Source organism: Vespa mandarinia, chromosome 1, assembly GCF_050613455.1.
Source record: "Vespa mandarinia isolate Hongniang chromosome 1, ASM5061345v1, whole genome shotgun sequence".
NCBI lineage: Eukaryota > Metazoa > Arthropoda > Insecta > Hymenoptera > Vespidae > Vespa > Vespa mandarinia.
The window spans coordinates 1,400,001-1,419,962 of NC_140810.1; the positions used below are offsets into that span (position 1 = coordinate 1,400,001).

General features: G+C 32.7%; 2 protein-coding genes across 3 annotated transcripts; both read right to left on the reverse strand.

Annotated features, from left to right (window-relative positions):
• Positions 1 to 6,260: 6,260 nt before the first annotated feature.
• LOC118445996 (uncharacterized) lies at positions 6,261 to 16,170 on the reverse strand. 2 transcript variants are annotated; one of them, XM_085664571.1, is made up of 14 exons: positions 16,032 to 16,170; positions 15,130 to 15,326; positions 14,892 to 15,016; positions 14,723 to 14,799; positions 14,505 to 14,627; positions 14,026 to 14,240; positions 11,525 to 11,665; positions 11,242 to 11,433; positions 10,448 to 11,144; positions 10,009 to 10,316; positions 9,598 to 9,734; positions 9,276 to 9,402; positions 7,839 to 9,123; positions 6,261 to 7,534 (listed from the first exon to the last, which is right to left on the reverse strand). In XM_085664571.1, the coding sequence occupies exons 2-14, from the start codon at positions 15,288 to 15,290 to the stop codon at positions 7,415 to 7,417; spliced, it is 3,708 nt and encodes a 1,235-aa protein (XP_085520697.1). In that variant the 5' UTR covers positions 15,291 to 15,326; positions 16,032 to 16,170; the 3' UTR covers positions 6,261 to 7,414. The 2 variants fall into 2 exon arrangements, with proteins under 2 accessions (XP_085520697.1, XP_035732014.2); XM_035876121.2 differs by having other exon boundaries at positions 9,598 to 9,773.
• An 801-nt stretch (positions 16,171 to 16,971) lies between these two features.
• On the reverse strand, positions 16,972 to 19,123 carry LOC118446030 (mannose-P-dolichol utilization defect 1 protein homolog). The gene is made up of 5 exons (XM_035876181.2): positions 18,685 to 19,123; positions 18,050 to 18,115; positions 17,786 to 17,918; positions 17,475 to 17,679; positions 16,972 to 17,410 (listed from the first exon to the last, which is right to left on the reverse strand). The coding sequence occupies exons 1-5, from the start codon at positions 18,770 to 18,772 to the stop codon at positions 17,159 to 17,161; spliced, it is 744 nt and encodes a 247-aa protein (XP_035732074.1). The 5' UTR covers positions 18,773 to 19,123; the 3' UTR covers positions 16,972 to 17,158.
• Between the last annotated feature and the right edge of the window lie 839 nt (positions 19,124 to 19,962).

The window sequence follows — 19,962 nt, forward strand, 5'->3', positions numbered from 1 at the left end:
TATTTATTTCTATTGTTTTTTTTTTTTTCTTTTTTTAATGGAACAACACTTTTCTCACTATGAGAGAATGGAAACGTTGATAGAGAAAGGGAGAAGGCTCGGTTTTATTCGTTCTCTCCTTTTCAAAGATGACTTTGCGGTACTCGTTGCGATAGCTCGTGCAAAACGGAAGGTAACATCTTATTTCTCTATATAAAGGTCATGCGGAAGTCTATTAATCGCAAGAACGTATTGTGACACATTCAACTATTCAATATAATCCAATACTATCGATACTCTATTCGGCGAGTTCTACATCCGCGTCAAGTATATTCGGATAAAGCGAGAAAGAAAGAGAGAGAAAGAGAGAGAGAGAGAGAGAGAGTTAGAGGAGAGAATTTATCGATAGAACGTAGGAATCTTTTCGATGGGATTCTCATATATTGCTTTTCAAGAAGAATAAAGAAAGAAAGAAGCAAAAAAAAAAAAAAAAAAAAAAAAAGAAAAAAGAAGGAAAAAGAAGAAAAACAAAAATAAAAAGAGAAAAGGAAAAAAAGAAAAAGTAAATAAAAAAAGATCTCGACGTAATTCAGTCAACGAGGCTGAGATTCTTAATCGTTCTCATACGCCATGAGCTATAATAAATCTGAATAATATAATCCCATAAAGAAGTCCGTGAAATATTGACGTCAGTTTCGCCATCTTGTTCGATGACAAAATACATAATATACATGTATATGTATTACACATACATACATACGTACGTGAGTTTCGAAGGACTCGAAAGAAAAAGAAAGAAGATAAAAAAAAAAAAAAAAAAAAAGAAAAAGAAGAAAAGAAAAAATAAAAAATAAAAAAAGAAAAAAAGAAAAGAAAAGAAAAGAAAAAAGGAACGCGACTGTTTAACCACGTCCATAGCGCTGTAAGTAATGACAAAAGGATAGCGAGCGAGTGAGCGAGCGAGCGAACGAGCATTGAACGTGGAAGAAAAGATCGTATGCCGACGAGCGACGACGTTGGTTGCTGTTGCTGCTGCTTTTGCCTTATACGTTTCACGTATGTACATCTCTTTTTCTCTCTTTCTCTCTCTCTCTCTGTCTCTCTCTTTCTCTCTCTTCCTCCCTCTTGTCCTTTCTTCTTCTCTTATGTTAGTAAAAGAGTGAGAAAGAGAGAGTGTGTCTCTCGGGTGTGTCCGTGCGCGCACTAGAGAAAAGAGTAGAGTATTTCAGTCCGCGTCCATAGGAACGAAGGGTGAAACAATGTGGCTTTTGTGCGAGAAAGAAACGGAAAAGCTAAAGAGAGCCTAAGAGCGATTGAAATGCTCGACCATCTCTTTTTCTCTGTCTTCTCTCTTTTACCACTTCATGATTCTTCCACTCTACCCATCTCTTTCTCTCTCTCTCTCTATCTCTATGTATCTATCTACCTCTTTCTCTCTCTCTCTCTCTCTCTCTCTCCTTTTACTGTGTTCTGCTTCCTTTAGAAAAAGTCACCGTGTACCGCTGGTCCGTTCTTCAAGAAGAAGAGAACTCTCTCCTCCCTATCTATTCGACGAAAAGGACTCGTCTCCTCTTATATTCTCGTAAAAGAATAATATATAATACATAAATCTACGGTAAAAAAAGAAAAAAGGAAAAGAAAAAAAAGAAAAAAAAAAAGAAAAGAAAAAAGAAGGAAAACAAGAAAAATCTGAATTAAAGTCCGAAACGAAGGTGAAATCGGTAAGAGGGGGATAAAGGAGCAAAGAAATGAAAAGAAAAGAAAAGAAAAAAAAGAAAAAAGAAAAAAGAAAAGAAAAGAAAAAGAGAAGGATAAGAAATAAAAAAGAAATAAAATAAAATAAAATAAGAAAGTAAGGAGCGGGGGGTGGCGGCACACACCACAGTGGTGGTACGTGCCGAAGGGACGAACATTGGCAAAAGACGAAGGGAGCCAAGAAGGTAGGGAGGGAGGTACTGTGTTCTCGCAGGTTGCTACTAGTCAAGACTGCCTTCAGATTCCAGAGCGAAGCATTGTGTCGCCGAACGTGCATTGTCCTCCCGTCACCGGGAAGTCGACAATGCCGAGTCCGTAAGTTAGTAACCCTAGCGTAAAAACTTATCTCCTCCTTCTCCTCCTCCTCTTCCTCCTCCCCCATTACTTTCTCTCTCTCTCTCTCTCTTCCTCATCCCTTTGCCACTACTACCTCTAACTCCACGAAGAAGAGACATCGAACGTCGTCAATTTCGATTCCGTTCAGTTTCTAATTCCCCTCGACCCCAAACACCTCAGGTCCAACTGTTGTCCTCCTTTCTTCTCTTTAACTCAATAAACTGGTATCTGCGTTAAGTACTTACATATATATATATATACATATGTATAATTTAACACGTGAAAATGATCCTTCTAATTTAACACGTGTAAATATTCTTTCTCGATCCCGGCTGAAAATTTTATTTTCAAATTGCACGTATCAATTTTTATTGCTTCGTTGGTTTTTTTTTTTTTTTTTTTTTTTTTTTTTTTTTATTATATTCCAACTAAACAAAAAAAAAATAAACTCTTTCTTTTCTTATATAATCTTCGATTCATTCCTAAAGCATTAAATGTCATACGCGATGGGATTAACTTTATAAACGGGATAACCGTGAATCTTAATGGATACATCCATTATTATCGATCAATTAATACAACTTCGATAATCTCGCTAATACCAATTCGGTATTATTTATCTCGCGAGAAAGTACGCTTTGCAACATTCTCGGAAATGCATTTTTTCTTTTTATAAAAAGTTATACATTTATATATTATATATATATATATATATATAATTCTTTTTACAAAAGTTATAATTTTACCGTTACTGAAGGGATTATAGTCACGATCGTGAGATTATCGTCAATAAAAGATCGATTTTTTTTTATAGAATACTCATCCACCCGTACAGTCGATGGACCTTGTACACAGCCTATTTATTATAGCCTTACTTATGCGTTCTATAAGCTCGGTCAACTGGTATATTAATTTGCTTTGTAAAAAGAAAAAAAAAAGAGAAAAAAATAATATCGGCTATAAAGAAAACAATCTTTTTTTTTTCTCTTTTTTTGTTTCTTTCGATAGAATTGTCGTAGATGATAGTGGTAGTAATCCGACGAATCGGAAGTGAATACATCCTGAGGACCGGATAGAAAGATTAGGGGTTGGCGGGCGGTCCTATCTCGTTGGGACTCTCCAGTCGGCGACTAGCCGGACAACGCGTGGTCGACGGACAAAGCTCTTCTAATTGTCCCCATCAGCGTGGAAGAATGGACCACGGGGCTGCCACTGACAATTTCATTTGTAATTTGCATAAGGCTTATTAAAATCACAATGGAGGAGGAGGAGGAGGAGTAGCCGACAGGGTGCCGCCGCCGCCGCCGCCGTCGGCCGATCGAGGTATATTCATCGACTTTTTCGTACGGTTTAAAAATGGAAGGATAATCGTTACGTATGATATGCGCCAAAAGTAATATAACGATGACGATAACGATCCGTAAAAAAGAAGAAAAAAAAAAAAAAAAAAAAAAATAAGAAAGAAAAAAGCGACCTTTCATTTCTCACAATAATCTTTAGCAATGATCATCTTTTTTTAAATCTCTTTCGATAAACGAAATTTTGCGATAATTATCAAACCAATTTCTCGATTTATATTTTCGATAATATATATATATATATATATATAATATTATATGTATGTAAATGTTTATATATTATGAGTAATTTATTTTGCTAAAAACGAAGTTTTACATATGATTTTAATATCTTTCGAGATTTTGCGATAATTATTGTATGTGAAAAGATTTTTCGATTTCTATTTTTGATAAAATATAAATGTATAGATATAAATCCCAATATATATACATACATACACATACACATATACATTTGGTTAGAATAAATTTTTCGAAATTTTCTATGATAATTTTTCGATTTGTATTTTCGATAAAATATGACGAAAATAGTTATCTTTTTTTACATTTCCTTTTTTTTTTATAACAAATACAAATGTAAAAAAAAAGTATGAATAAAATATGTCGCAATAGACTTACCTTGAAGATACATTGTTTTCTTTTTCTCTCGGTTCCCTTCCTTAACGGGTTTAAGAACGTTGTTTAAACGGAATTATCCTGTATCCACGTTGTATACGTAATTTCACATTTGCATATAATCACTTCACACATATTCACTATATAAAAAAAATTGATATTGCGAACTAAGAGTTCCAAACTGGACAAAAGAAAAAAAAAGTAATTCTATATGAATTATCTCGTATATAGAAATTTAACAGAAACTTTAACGAAAATTTGAATCTTCTTTCACTCATTGCCATCATTACAAAAAAAAAAAAAAAAAAAAAAAAAAAAAAAAAAAAAAAAAAAAGCACAAAGTGCGAGATTATTACACAGTTTTGATGAAAAATCTTAATTCAATTTAATTTTATTCGTATCTCGAAAATGAAATGAATTGTTATAAGATTATTAACGTATATCATTACCAATTTGGAACGCATTAGTTGTTATATATATATATATAACGTGAAACACAAGAAAAGGTTAACTCGTCGTTTTTTTACACCTCAACAAGTCAAACGCAAAATCGTAATTGAATCGAACGATTATCGATACTAACGTGATCCTTGTTTATACGAAAAACTTGAGTAATAATAATAATAATACAAATTAAAAATATCACCGAATATTAGATATATATAAAAAAAGAAAAAAATGCTTGGACCATCTCCCGCACGTGAAGGTCGACGCTAAACTGAAGCGACTCGAAAACGTTATCATATTCCGCGCTACCATTTCCCCCTCTCCCCCACCAACGCCAGCCACCGACGCCATAAGGCGCGAAATACGCATGTTCACTTTCAAAAATAGTGCGAATCCGAGAGATTCAATAAAGAAATATTATTTTTATGATATTTCCTGACGAACGATTATAACCAATAATGCAAGATTACTTGATCGATAAACACGTAATCGATAATTTTTTTTTTTATCTATCGATTATCGAAATAATAAGATATCTTTTTTAAGATATACCTTCACTTATTTTCGTTTTCTTTCTTTTTTTTTTTTGTTTTTCTTCACAAAATACGTCGTTAACGGTCTTATCGAAATTTAAAAATCATATAAGAACGCGTAACGATAAGTATCGATATATTACGAGAATCGTTTAAATCTAAGATCTTTCCAAACTTTTTTTTTTACGCATCGAAATATGTACTTTACAAAAACGATCATTATTCACGAGAATCATCATATTACTTGATCAAATATCTAATAATTTGTCGAAAATCATAATTCTGATATAAAGGATTTGAAATTAATTTTTATATAGATGTACGACGAGCTGAGAGAAAAAAATTTTATACAGAAATAATAAATCGATTTTGAAACTTTTCTAATAAACATTTAAATTATTCTCAAATTTTCTATATTTAATTAAATTTTGAAAATCTCTGATTTAAACCTATACATACATATATATATATATACACACATGCATATTTTTAAGATAATCTTTATAATTGTGTAAAAGACACGCATAAAAAAAAAAAAAAAAAAAAAAGTTATTAATTTTTATAATATCACATACCGTAAATTCTTCTCTGTTGTGTAAGATATAATATATATATATATGTGTGTATATATATATATATATATATGGTGGATAAACATAAATATCAATGACATTGATCTCTCTCTCTCTTTCTCTCTTTGTAGTTTTACAATTATATATATTTTTTTGGATGATTGAATTGTACAGCAACTCGTTTACATGTAACATATATGTGTCCTACTACGTAAATTATTTGTAATATATCTTAAAATAAGCGCTCTTATTAAAGAGAAGGAAATAGTAACAAGGTTTGTATTTTTTTTCTTTCTTTCTTTTTTTTTTTATTTTTTTATTTTTTTTTTTATTTTTTTTCCTTAATGAAACGTATATCTGCAAAGGGACGCTCTAATAAGATCACGCGATCAAAGGAGTAAAATGACTATCATTCTAAATATGCATAGTTTGTTTTGTATTTGAGCAAAACAACGCAGAATGTATCGCAAATTCTAAAACCGCGCGCAACGGTAAGGGGAGAGGGGGTCCAATAATACATGATCTTTCATGAAACAATTAAAATTGTTATTGAATTGTCAAGAATAATTAATGATAAAATCGTTTACTTTATGATCTGCATAAATCAATCAACTGACTTATTTTTCTTTCTTTCTTTCTATTTTTCTTTTGATTATGCTTAAATGTTTTTTTTTTCTTTTTATTTTTTATTTTTTTTTTTTTTTGTCGTAACGAGTTTTCACATTTGTTAAGAAATGTACAAACGAAATCTAATAAATCATTTTAAATTAATAAAGAAAGAGTTTCTGATAAGATGATATATATATATATATATATATATATATATATATATATATATATAAATATATATATATATATACATATATATTTATATATATATAGATAGATAGATGTAATATGAAAAGCCACTCGCGAGATAAGAATCAAACCCAGAGCCAAATTTGACGTTTCCATTGTGATCGAAAAAGAAAAAAGAAAAAGAAAAAGGGAAGAAGAAAAAAGAAAAAGAAAAAATGAGAGAGAGAAAAAAAGAAAAAAGAAAACGGCATATCATACAACTTACGAACTACGTTTGAAGAAGTTAAAGAAGAAAATTCGCGATGTAGTTTGTTAAAATAATGATCATCCGATTTCTTACTCCGTAGAAACATGGTATACATATATTATATTCTCGACGATCCGTAGCGAGAGTCTTCAAAGTTCGATACGAATGAATTCTTTTTCCCGTTATTATTACGATAGATATATAATATATCGAGCGCATTCACACGTTCGCTACATATATATAAGATATAACATAGTAGTAGTAGTAGTAGTAATAATAGTAGTAGTGTTTAATAGTTAATAGTAATATTAGTACTAGTAGTAGTAGCAGTAGTAGTAGTAGTAGTAGTAGTAGTTTTGGGTTTCCTCTTGCAAAACCGAGCAAAAGAATGTCTCGTACGATTTTATTTACGAATACGGATGAAACGTAGATATATAATAATAAACTATACACGATCGTCTCGATATTATACATTTAATGATATATCCGCAAAAAAGGACGAACGAGAAAGAGTTCGTTGGTAATTAAGATAAAAGGATTCTTAACGATCATAATGGCCGCCAGTTAATAATTTCAATAATTAACGTCCGTGATATTTATTATCTGATAATATTTATGTATATGTACCGCACGTTATCGGTACGAAAAATTATAAAAGATTATCTCACGTGAATTGGTCGATCGCTGGTGACTAGGCACAGCCAACGTGAGGAAATAGAGAATATCACAGACGAAGGAGAAGAGAAGAAACAGCGTCGGCAACGGCACGCATATCTACCAAATCTTAGCTGCAAGGGCTCTCTGCATTAATACATTCTTGCTTCGCTGCTTCATGCGTTCAATGAAGTACTCCTTGCCTTCCAGGTTATCGTCGACAGCTCCAACTTCCTCGCTCTGGCAACAAAGGAGAGTTAGTTGGCTCCTGGGTCGTACTCTCTTGCACGTGTGGCTCATCATCATCATCACCATCACCATTATTATCATCATCATCATCATATCATATCATATCATATCATATCATCATATCATATCATCATATCATCATTATCCTTATTATTCCATATCATCATGACCATTTTTCATCATTATCATCTCATCATGATCATCATCCAGAGTTATCATTTATCGTCATCAGCAAGAAGAAGTTAGGCTGTTCTTTTTCGAAAGCCTAGATAGACACAGAAGTGACCTAACCAACCTTGTTAGCCGCGTCGCCCCCCTCTCCCTCTCCCCACCTCTCGTAGTCATCATCATCGCGTTCTTCGCCCTCGCTCAGAGGTCCATCTTGTCTCTTATTGGGAGGAACGCTTGATCCTCCGGCACCTTGCTGATGATCCATTACGTCGTCACCGCCTTCGAGCATCTTGTTGATTTTCTCTTTGGCTTCGTCAACTTTTCTCATTGGATCGGGTGAATAACTGCGATCGCTATATCTATCGCGTGATACTGCCCGACGATCTCTAAAGTCTCGCCTGTCCCTGAAATCGCGGAAGCCCTGCTTACCGTGGAAAAATCTACCACCACGGTTGCCACCACGTCCACGTCCACCGCCGCGATTGTTGAATCCACCGCCACGTCTATTGCCGAAACGATTGTTGTGTTGATTATTGTAGAATCGATTTCTGTTTTGGAAGTTATTGCCACCGCCACGATGATTAGGATTGTTAAAGCCTTGAAAGCGTGGCTTGTAATAAGTCCCACGATTATTGTACAAACGAAACTGTCTCTTGCGATAATAGCCTCTGTCGCCGGACCTACTGCGACTACGACTCCTAGTATAAGATCTTGATCGTGATCTTGACCTTGATCGACTATATGTACCGGACGGCGAACGGCTGTATTTTCTTTCGTAACTGCCGGATCTTCTGTTGGAATAAGAACGCGAACGTGTTCGCCTTGGAGATCGAGATCTCGAGGAACCAGAACTGGATGCACTGCGAGATCTACTACGAGAACGTTTTCCTGGTCTGTCTCTGCTCATTCTCTTGGAAACCGTACCACCTCCTCTACCACTTGATTCGCGTTTCTTAGGCGTCTGTCTGTGCTGTCGATCAGTCTCACTATCGGAATCCGTTCTTGGCCCTTTAGCCTGATTCTGATTCTTTGCTGGTGGCGGTGGACGCGGAGGTTCCGGTGGATGGCCACCTCCACTTCCAGGACATTGACCGATCGGTTGGAATTTACCACCGAGATTGCTGCCGGAGCTGAACTTATTCGGTGTACCTTGAGGTACTGATATAGTAGGGTCCTTGTAAGATTGAAACTTGTTCTGCGGTTGCGGAGTAGGATATTTCACTGGTGCTTGTTTCGGTATCGGAGGTTCCTTAGGTAATGGTGGCGGTGGTGTAGGGGCAGACATCGGTTGGGCAGCTGCTGCTCTCTTCTCCGCCAATTCTCGTTGCATCTGTTTACGAATATTCAATGACTTTTCTAACGCTGCTCGCTGCAGTTTCTCCTCTAACTCGTTGTCATCGTCTTCGTCACTGTAAACACAAAATTTCATTCCTCGTCATTTCCATTCGAACGCAACCATCTTTTGCCATATTTTTTTATTTTTTTTTTTTTTTTAATATTTCCAGAAGAACCATTTGAAAGAAGTTCTTTTTGCAAAATTGTACGATATGCAAGATCTTACCTAGCCGCTTGAGCAGCCTTCCATTTAGCATTTAACGCAGCTGTATCTAAAGTAGGTACTTTAGGTTCAGGATGAATTAACTGTGACTCTTGTTCAAAAATGTCCGTTAAAGGCTTCCTCTGAATTTCTACGAAAGAAAATAAAAATAGAAAGAAAGAAAAAAAAAAAAAAAAAAAAGAAAATAAAAAAAGGAGAAAAAAAAAAGAGAAAAGAAAAAAGAAAAAACAAACATCTCATGAAGCACATATACAATTTTAATTATCATTATATTAAAAAAAAAAAACAAAAAAAAAATAAAAAAAAACAAAAAAGAAAAACGTACCTTTACGCTGCTGAGCGGTCATAGGTATTCTGGGTTCTCGTTCATGATACGCTTTTGATGCCTCATCTCTCTCCCTTTCCCTCTCTCTACGTAGTTCCTCCTCCCTGCGTGAGCTCTCCGCGAGCTTCTCCGCGTTGCTAAGAGGGGAAGGTATGTCATTATACTGTGCTACATACCTAGTAAATATAAAAACATAAGTAGAATGCGATATCTTTAGATAAAAAACAACTTCCGAGTGTCGATGCCAACAGAAAAGACCACAATTGAAATCAACTTAATAAATGAATTTAAGTACTTAGCATTCTTATAACAGTTGATTAGACTAATTTGAATAAGGGGAAATCTAAAAAAAAAAAAAGATAAAATATCTCGAATGTCATTACTACCAAAAAATTGTCTAAGGAGTCCAACCTTTTTAGGACAGCTGTTTCTTTTTCAACTTTCGCATAATAAGCATTTAGTTTCGATTCGAGTTGTTCCAAATCTGGTAAAGACGACTTTTTCAATGCCTCCAAATCTCTTTCAAGTTTATCCTTATTTTTACGCTTCTTTCGTTCCTCTTTCTTCTTCTTCTTTCTACTCTTCTTATCCTCCTTCTCCTTATCCTTTCCTTTCTTCTCCTTTTTCTTCTTTTTCTTCATTTTTTCACTTTCCGAATGCTTCTTTTCCTTTTCCCTTTCTCTCTTCCATCTTGCAGTTTCTTCCAAGAACTTCCTTACCTGAAATGAATATCATAAAACGAATTAACCCTACAGATATATATTTATTCCTTTTATATTAAAAAAGAAAAAGAAAAACAAAGTACCGCCTGTACATCTAACATAACATATACGCTCATTATTATGCTTACCTTATCTTCGTAATCTGAATCATCCTTGGTTTGTTCCAAAAACTTGCGCACTTTAATTTCATAATCATCCATCTTTTCTCGAGTATTAGCATTATAAGAAACTGGTGCAATTACATCATGAGCGGCGGTTGTAGCAGCCGGAGGATTGTTGTATTGAGCCATTCGCTTGCTAAGAGGCGAAAGTGATCCACGATGATCTTTCTTATGTTTCCGTTTTCTGCTTGGCGAACGAGATGCAGATCGCGAACTCCCAGAAGACGAGGAACTGCTCGAATCCGAACTAGATGTACTCGATGATCCACTCGACGACGAACTAGAACTGGAGCTCCATCTTTGTCTTTTTTTTGATCGAGATTTTCTTTCCTTCTTACGTTTCTTTTTCTCCTTTTTATTTTCGCCAACGTCGTTTTCAGTTTCGAAACTTTTAAACGTATCAAGGGGATTCAAAGAAGACGTTAGAGTCTTTGATTTGATATATTCGATAGAATTTCGTGCCTCTTCATGATATGGTGCTATAGCTAAGCAATTTTCATAAGCTTTCTGAGCTTCATCATATTTCTTTTCGTCTTCGTAACTGCGTCCAAGTGCTACCAGAGTTTCGGCCATGTATTTACGAGCATTCGCATGAGTTTGATTCAGTTTCAAAGCAGTTTCAAAATCGTCGATCGCTTTCTTGAAACTACCGCTGTTCGCGTATCTAGAACAAAAGAACAAAAAGACAACATTCAAAAGTGTTATATCACAATTATATTAATGATAAATGATTAATTATTATAATATTATAATAAACTTACAATGCTCCTCTAGCAACTAAGCCTTCAACATTTCTTGGGTCAACTGATAGTGCTTTATTAAGACACTGAAAGGCTTCAGAATGGCGGCCAGCTTTGAAGTGATCTATTCCTTCGGCAACACTTCGGAATGCCCACTTGCTTGCTTGTGCCTGTCTCAATTCTGATGCATATTCATTGGGAGGAAAACGTTCTCTAAAAATATTTAATACGAATAACGATCAATAGAAAGATATTATTTTATTATTATATCAAAATATAAAAATTAATTATAATTATATTGTACCTTAGGCCAACCATGTTAGAATGATTTTCTTGCCCTAGACCCATCAAGTCACAAAGATATTTTATGTTGTTTGGGTTGTTGAAGCCAGTACTATTCTCCAAGAGCGTTTCATAACTCTGACCTTTGTTGTCCACAGCTTTCCTACACCACATAAAAACAAATAATACATTATTGACTTGTAAAGATCATTGTCAAAGACCAGTGGCACAGAAGAAACCAAAGCTACTTCGTTAACGGTAAAACTAAAGACTTGATAATCATGATGACCGAATTTTCACACTCCTTAATTAATAAAATTAATCAGACGCTGCGTAGATATAATTATTTGATTATTTTCAATTTTTTGACATCTCGTCTTGTTTCTTTTATATATATATGTGTGTGTGTATATATATATATGCGTGTGCATATATACATATATATATATACAATATAAAATATATATATATATACTTCTTTGGTCGTCTTCTTGAAACATTTATAGTGCAAGGATAATATGGTCCATCCATTCCTCTGGAACGCTGATTCTTCTTTTCGATCTGCATGAATTATTCAAAGATACGACACTAATGCCAAAGATGTTTTATAAATTATAATCCCTGCTCTCTTTCTCTCTCTCTCTCTCCCTCTCTTTCTCTCTCTCTCTCTCTCGCTCTCTCTTTCTTAAAATAATGAAGAAACAAGATGTTTACATCTTCTGGTATTAGAATCGTTCACGATCTATGTTTATACCGTTAACAAGCAGCAGGGGTCCAAAAACAGGGATGCGGTGCAGAAGGTCGATAAAATTCCTTTGTATATATATATATATATATGTATTACCAGATAGTTTCATAATTATAAATTTAAAATGGTACACAACCTCATTATTATGTAAACTCGTCTCTCACCTTTCATGTACCGCTAAGACGAATATTTCTAGATTTTTGTATCATGTTTGTAATTCAGAGATTTTCTCAACACAAAAGCACACAGCCTATCATCAATCGACGATGATTACATAAGTTTTTGGTGCGATAAAATAAATTGCATAGCCCTAGGATAGGTCGGGAGCCACGCCTGAGTATATATTATCTTCCAAGTTGACCAAAAAAATTTTTTTTAGATGTAGTAGTAGTAGTAGTAGTAGTAGTAGTAGTAGTAGAAGTAGTAGTAGTACGGTCGCCTGTTTTGCATTTTGTTGAGTCAATTTGAATATGACATCATTTTTTTTTTTTTTTTATTTGTCAATATAAGCTGTAAGTTTAAATGAGGCATTATTATGACAAGGCGCGATTCTTTTGAGGCTTAAAGGTATAGGATGGGGTGTTTAAGATTTGGGTTGTTTGGTCTCTGCTTTTAATTTCAGCTAAACCACATATGTCTTCTATTCGAAATTAATAATGTTATTACTAAAAGACTGAGTGTATAATAATAATATATAACATTAGATATTATAAGGTCGTACAACAAGGTTTCCTTCTATCTTTTTTTTTTTGTTTACTTTCTACTAACATATTAAAAATGCCCATATCCTGTACCAAAGAAGGTTATAATTTAGATTACATTATATGATCTGATAAGAGACCAAACAACAGTAAATCATTATTATACCTACCGTCTGCAGCACCCACTCTGACCATTCAAGGCTCAACGTCTCAAACTGGAAATTCAACCTCAAAAGACATTGATCTCATTTGGCGCCATAGTTTGGCTGGTGCTTTGAGAGTAACATATCACAAACGTAGATACAATATGTGCACAATAGAGCCATGTCAACCAATGCTCAAGGTTTGAATCATTTGTATCGCATTATAAATTCATCATCATACTGACTATCAACTTTTTATGTTACAGAGTGTCTGGCACCTAAATTCATAAAAATGTGTAAGAGGAATCAAATCTCATTTACCTTGACTTGTTAGTATCACAGTGCGTCTGTTAAATTTCAATTTTGTTTGCCCAACACACTGTTATTCTTACCTTTTCTTTTTACAATGTGTTAAAAAAAGAGGGAAAAAAAAGGAAATGAAGGAGAAAATCGAAAAAAAAGAACAAAATAAAAAAAAAAGAAAAAAAAAAAAAAGGAAATCGCAAATCTGTGTTCATTGATTAACACACAATTTAGAAATATATTTTCATAAGAAATGCAACCAGCCATAAGTGATGAGAATGCTAATGTCATTATCATCACATTAGATAAAAACCTTTGCCTCCTTAAATATAATTGGTCTTATATGTGATCATATCATATATGAAGTCAGATTTAAGAAAGAAAGAAAGAAAAAGAAAAAGAAAAAAAAAAAAAAAAAAGCCAAAAAAAAATATCTAAAAGAACTAGTAGAGTATTTTAGATGTGCGAGACATGTATGTATATAAAAGCTAAGTGCGATGCACGTAAGAAGACATATTCAAGTCTTGTGTATTCCTTTAGTGGTAGACATGTTAATTAAACAGAACTAGCGAAGCGTGTAAATGCAAGAAATTTTCTACCGTACTTATCTATATTTCTCGTAACTTACTTATAAGCTTCTGGAAGATCATCAGAATGAATAAGACCCATAGGTGGATGTGGGGCTTGGCCCTCGCGGGCAGGCATGTTCATTACTGCAACGACTCGTTCCGCCTCAACGTTAACTTCACTGACTACGACGCAGACGAGATCATTTGCCATGTAGCCTCTTGTAACACCTTTCTTGTCCACCGCCGGCACAGTGGCCGTATTCAATATTAGAACCTAATTGCATAACACAAAAACAAAATCATTTAATAACACTCGTTCATAAAATTAATATTAATATTTTATCTAACAGATATTATGCATTAATTCTAGAAATTATATTATATGTATCTTTACATCTTCGTACCAAGATATTTTTTACAAAAATGCTTGTCATCTTTTATGTAATTATATTTATAACTTATATAAGCAACATTTGAGATACAATAATTTAATTGTAAAATAATATCTGAAATATATGTGTATATTAATAATATATACCTTTACTCCTAACTCAGTAACAACTCTAGGACAATCAGAGCAGTTGCAAAGAACCTTCAGAAGAAGACCAGGAGCACTTTTACTCATCACTTGTGCATAAATTACATCTCCGACAACTAAACTCTGTAAATTTTTAATTTGTTGACATTAGAAAACCAAATATAATTTCATTAGATATAGCTATCAAGTAAATATAATCGTTTAAGAAATATACTTACTTCCAAGAAGTTTCTGATACGTTGAGACTTTTCCATAGTGACAAAAGTATCGAGTCCTGGCATTGTTGCATAAAACTCTGAAAATAAATAATACAACAGTTTCTTAGAATGAGAAAATATAATAACATAATGGAGATAAGATAAGTGAAAACATAAAAGAATATTTTACCTTCATCTCCTAATTCTTGCTTAATAGGCTCTATAGTCTTCTCAAGATTTGCTTTATCATAAAGAGCATCTGCTTTCTTAGCGAGGAATTGCTGAAGCTTCAGTCTTTTTCCTCTATCTCCGAAGCTATAATAAAAACGTAAATACATTGTATTTTACGTTATTATGCAATCATAGACATGAGTTGTATGATAAAGAAAATTATGACAAAAATCTCTGAAATAAATTTAATTACACACCTAAGTGTTTTCTGTCTCTGTTGATAAATTTCAAAATTGGGTTCCTTGAGATTGAGCATAGCCAACTCATTCTCGTTGCGTTCTCCTTCCCACACTTTCTGCAACTGCTGACCATGGTAGTTTAATGCCTGCGCAACAAGGCGCGCGTCCATTGATTCCATTTTGACTCAGGAAATAGAGCAACCTAACCTGTAAGACTGTGAAAATCCGTAGGTTCGCATGGTTCTTCCTTTTTTATTTATAATAATACAAGGACCAATGTGGTATATCTTAATAAATTTCAACATGCATCTGCCTTTAATCGATTGCTGCTACGAGATCCAAAAGTATGTAGGCATTATGCAAGAAAACCACCTCTCAAGGCACAGTCCAGAAGCCAAGGACACGTGCATGTAAATCTCGGTTTCCACCGACTGAATATCCATAAATCATAATACATTTGATTCCACTTAGCATTCTTTCTTATTAAAATATTGATGCTCGTGTAATACTGATTATCGTAAAACCAAGGTCTCCAAATTTAACGCTATTCTGCGTATCATTACTCGTCAGACAAAGCAAATGTTCAAGAAACCGGGTGCCGAAGGTCGATTTACCTGTGTGTAGATGATCTTTTTTTTTTTTCCTTTTAGACGGCGATTTTAACAATGTTTAAATGCGTCTAACATTTGTGATGTACTTTTTAGTACTAGTATACAAGACGCTTACATAGGATAAAGGCGCGTTATATTGATTTATCGATAACAAGATGGTCGTCGGGGGAAGCCGGACTGCAAAGGGCGATGACGCCATGACGCTCCAACAGGCCATCTTTTCCCGACGATTGTCCACGCCCGTTATTTTTCGTCTCATGGGACGATAGACCCATTTTTCGTCCAAAAAAAAGCTGAAATATTACTCACCGTTGCTCGAGAATTACGTTCCGACGATCTGACTATGAAATTTCTGAAAATATCACGGTCCACTAAGCTGCATCGTCGCTGACGAAACAACTGCGTTCACACGATCTAGCAAACGTTGTACAACTCATCGGCAGGAGGGAGCCGGAAGAAAGAAACTCCCGAGCATATGTTGGCGCATGCGTATAAGTGTCTTAACAAGACGACCAATAAGGAATGAATTAAGCGACCATTCTCGACGCTGATTGGTTGCTATATACGGACATTCATATTTACAGGTTAAATCAAGAAAAATATTTATTATTCGAATGAGTTTAAATAATCAAATGTGTTAATATAGGATATATATTACGAATTCTAAATTTTTCCTTAATCATTAAAACTTTCGATTTCAATAATTGATATTACGTATTTAAAATTTTACCTTCTACAAATAATAGACTAATCTGTAATATGGATTCACCGATTAAGCGCCAAGCATTCTTTATTTCCGGTTAAAGGGGACCAATAGTGAAAGACGTACTAGCCATTGATGGCGTGTTTTTTTATCGATTATTTGCCAAGTAATGCTCCAGATATAGCGATAAGGAATAATAAGCGGTTCATTTAAAAACAAAAAATGTATGTTATGAAAATTAATTAAAATTATTTTTATTTTATTTTTCATTTTATCCTATTTTTTTCCTATTTATTTTTGATTTTACTTAGTTCATATATATATTATATGTATATATATATGTATATATATATATACACACACACACACACACACACACACACACACACACACACACATATATATATATATATATATATATATATTTATTTAAAAACAATATTAAAATTCACAAAATGTGTGTAGTAACTCAATATTATTATTAACAATAAATATAAATGTTATGTTATTAATAATAATAAAAATAAATATTTCATCAAATTTATATAATGTAAGATATGTAATAGATGTATAAAATATTTTAATACTTTGTAATTTGAATGATGGTATAAATAAAAAGAAACCAACTTGTATTAATCAAGTACCAAAACCATTTGTATAAATATATATATATAATATACAACATTCTTCTGTCACCATTTGATCTTACATCATATATTACTGATAACTTTTTTTATTCCTTTTTCTTAGTTTTATCTTTTTTCTTAGAATCTACAATTTCAACATTCCAATAATAAAGAATTTGTGCAGCTATGATGGCATTTGCAAAAGTTGAACACGAGTACATAACTATTATAGTTGTATCCCCAGTTTCTTGAATAGAAGTAAATATTCTTGCTAATGAACCAAAGAAAAGCATAAAGCCTGTTATTGCAGATAACTGACCGGTACTTCCATTGGAATAATTTGTATAAGCTTGTATGAACTAAAACAAAGGTAATAATGTTTAATATACAAAAGATATTATATCGTTATTTTAATATAATTACCTTGCTAATAAGAACGATAGGTATATTCATTGCTTGACAGGTCCAAAGTAAATTAATTGGTGCTAAACCACTTATAACAGTGGTAAGTATAGATATATAACCTGCTAGAAAGGCCGTTGCTTTTGCAGTATCCCCGTTAAAGTGAAAAACCAATATTGCAATTATTAATGTCTGTATACCTAACGATACTCCGTCTCCCCATGAGCTATAAATATAATTATATTTAATATATTCATTCATTCATTCATTCATTTATTTAATATATTCATAAATTATCTAATAATCATTGGAAACATAAAATTTCTCCTTACCTAAATGGAAAACCGTTCGCATAACTGTAGGATGTCATAGCAGTGATAGCAAATAAATCTAATAATACGCTAAAGATATTAATACCTTTGCTATCTTTATTTTTTAAAATTTTGATAATTTGTGGAACTTTCACTAAAATAAATAATATATTGTTTTAATAATATAAAATAAATATTTCCTATAAGTAAAGCATAAGACAATTCTATTATTGTTTCAACTGGATACAATCAAATATTGTTAAGTTAAAAAAATAATTTTCTAACCCAATAAGGATCCAGCGATGATGCCAAGTCCTAAAATCTTACTCAGTGTTTCTTTGAAACATTCAACTGAAACATTTTCAATATTTTCATGATTTACTTTTACAGGTGTATATATACTGCATATATAATCCATATTTAATTTAAAAACAATTTATTTATATTATCATTAACAAGTCATCAAGACCAATTTCAAATTTAGTGTCGAAAAAAAATCGAAAATCGTAGACTTTATTTTGATTTGTATTCGTTGTTATATACGCATAAACATAAGAATGTTACATTTGTATGTTGTCAAAGATAAATTTAAAAAAAACTCTATGTTTTTTTCAAAGATATCTGCGATTTACTATACATGTTATGAAAATTTGAAAGAAACATTGTTCTCTTTTTTTTTTCTTTTCTTTTTTTGTAAGAATTTTACATCATTATTATAAAATTGCTCGATTAATTTCTTGCCAATTTGAAATTTCTTTTCGAACATCATGTATATTCATCCACGTGACTGTTGCATATGTGTATAAGTATGTATTAAGCTATTTTAAACATGTGGACATGTATTAAACTATTTTAGATTACTTAGTAACTTTAAGATTTGTAAATAATAATGGATTTTATAATCAAATATTTTATCTTACCATGTAAAAAATTCTGATCGTCGAAATATATTTTTATACATTGTTTTGTAAAAAAGTATAAAGATATATTTTTGATAAAGGTTGCCATGTTCTCACAAATATATATTATTATAATATAAGTTTAACAAAATTCAATCTTATTATTCACACTAATTCACATCTATTGTATAATAACATAGAATTAATTAGATTTTTCTTAATTCAATGTATTGTTATTTAAAATTTGTATTGAAACGTTAAAAATTAATACGATTGTTGATACTCGAACGATATAAATTAGATGTTCGATAATGATAAATAGAAAGTAGACTCGTAAACGATTTTGATTCGCAGTAGTAGAAGAATCATTCCTCTCCAACGTTGAAAAATTAACGTTTCATCTATTGAACTCTCATTCACTAAACTGTACTTCGATAGTACATTATCTTTTACCAACTCGCTAACTTCTTTACCGATCGAACCGAGCATGCGCACTTCGTCGCATTTTAAAACCGCGAGATTTCAAATCTACCGCATTTCTCGATAATCGATGAAACCACGCTTCTATCTATTTTGAGCGTACTTTGTTCAAATAAGATCAGACAACGACAGTGTCATGTTTATCATTTGTCATTAATCCTTTAGATAACCAATATTGTATCTTGTCAAACATTCTAGTATCTTAAAAAATATCTTCTCTTTTCCTATATGCCAGACTTTATCTCAACAGCAGGTTTTTTCTAACAAATAAAATAATAACTCTGACGAACTTTAGTGATAATTGGTCAGATCCCTTATATCTAATGGTAAGTAAATTTGAACAGATTAAATCCGATAGCAATATGACGTATAAATATTAATTGGTTACAAAATAGATCATTCTTTTTACTCGATAACAAGACTGGACGATCATTTTATACGTTATACAAATTTGATATTAAGTGACATTGCTAAATCGATCGATATGCTTAACTTCTTGTCTCTCTTTCTTTTTTCGAAGTTCGTGTGAAGTTACAGATTCGTGCTATTTGATCGAACTCGATAAAGATAAGAAAGCGAATCGATCTCGTTATGATAGTCATCGAGAGATAATGTATAAACGTTATTTCACTAGTTAAATTTTTATCTAATTTATCGATATAAAATCAAAGCCGTTCGATCAAAAATAATGAACATATATTTTTCGGATTCTACTCGAATATCTGATAGTTTTCCTGAGTGGATCAAAGATGTATTCGTACAAGTGGGTCAAAGAACACGAAACGTTTACTTTACGGGAGTGATCTGATTAACCACGCG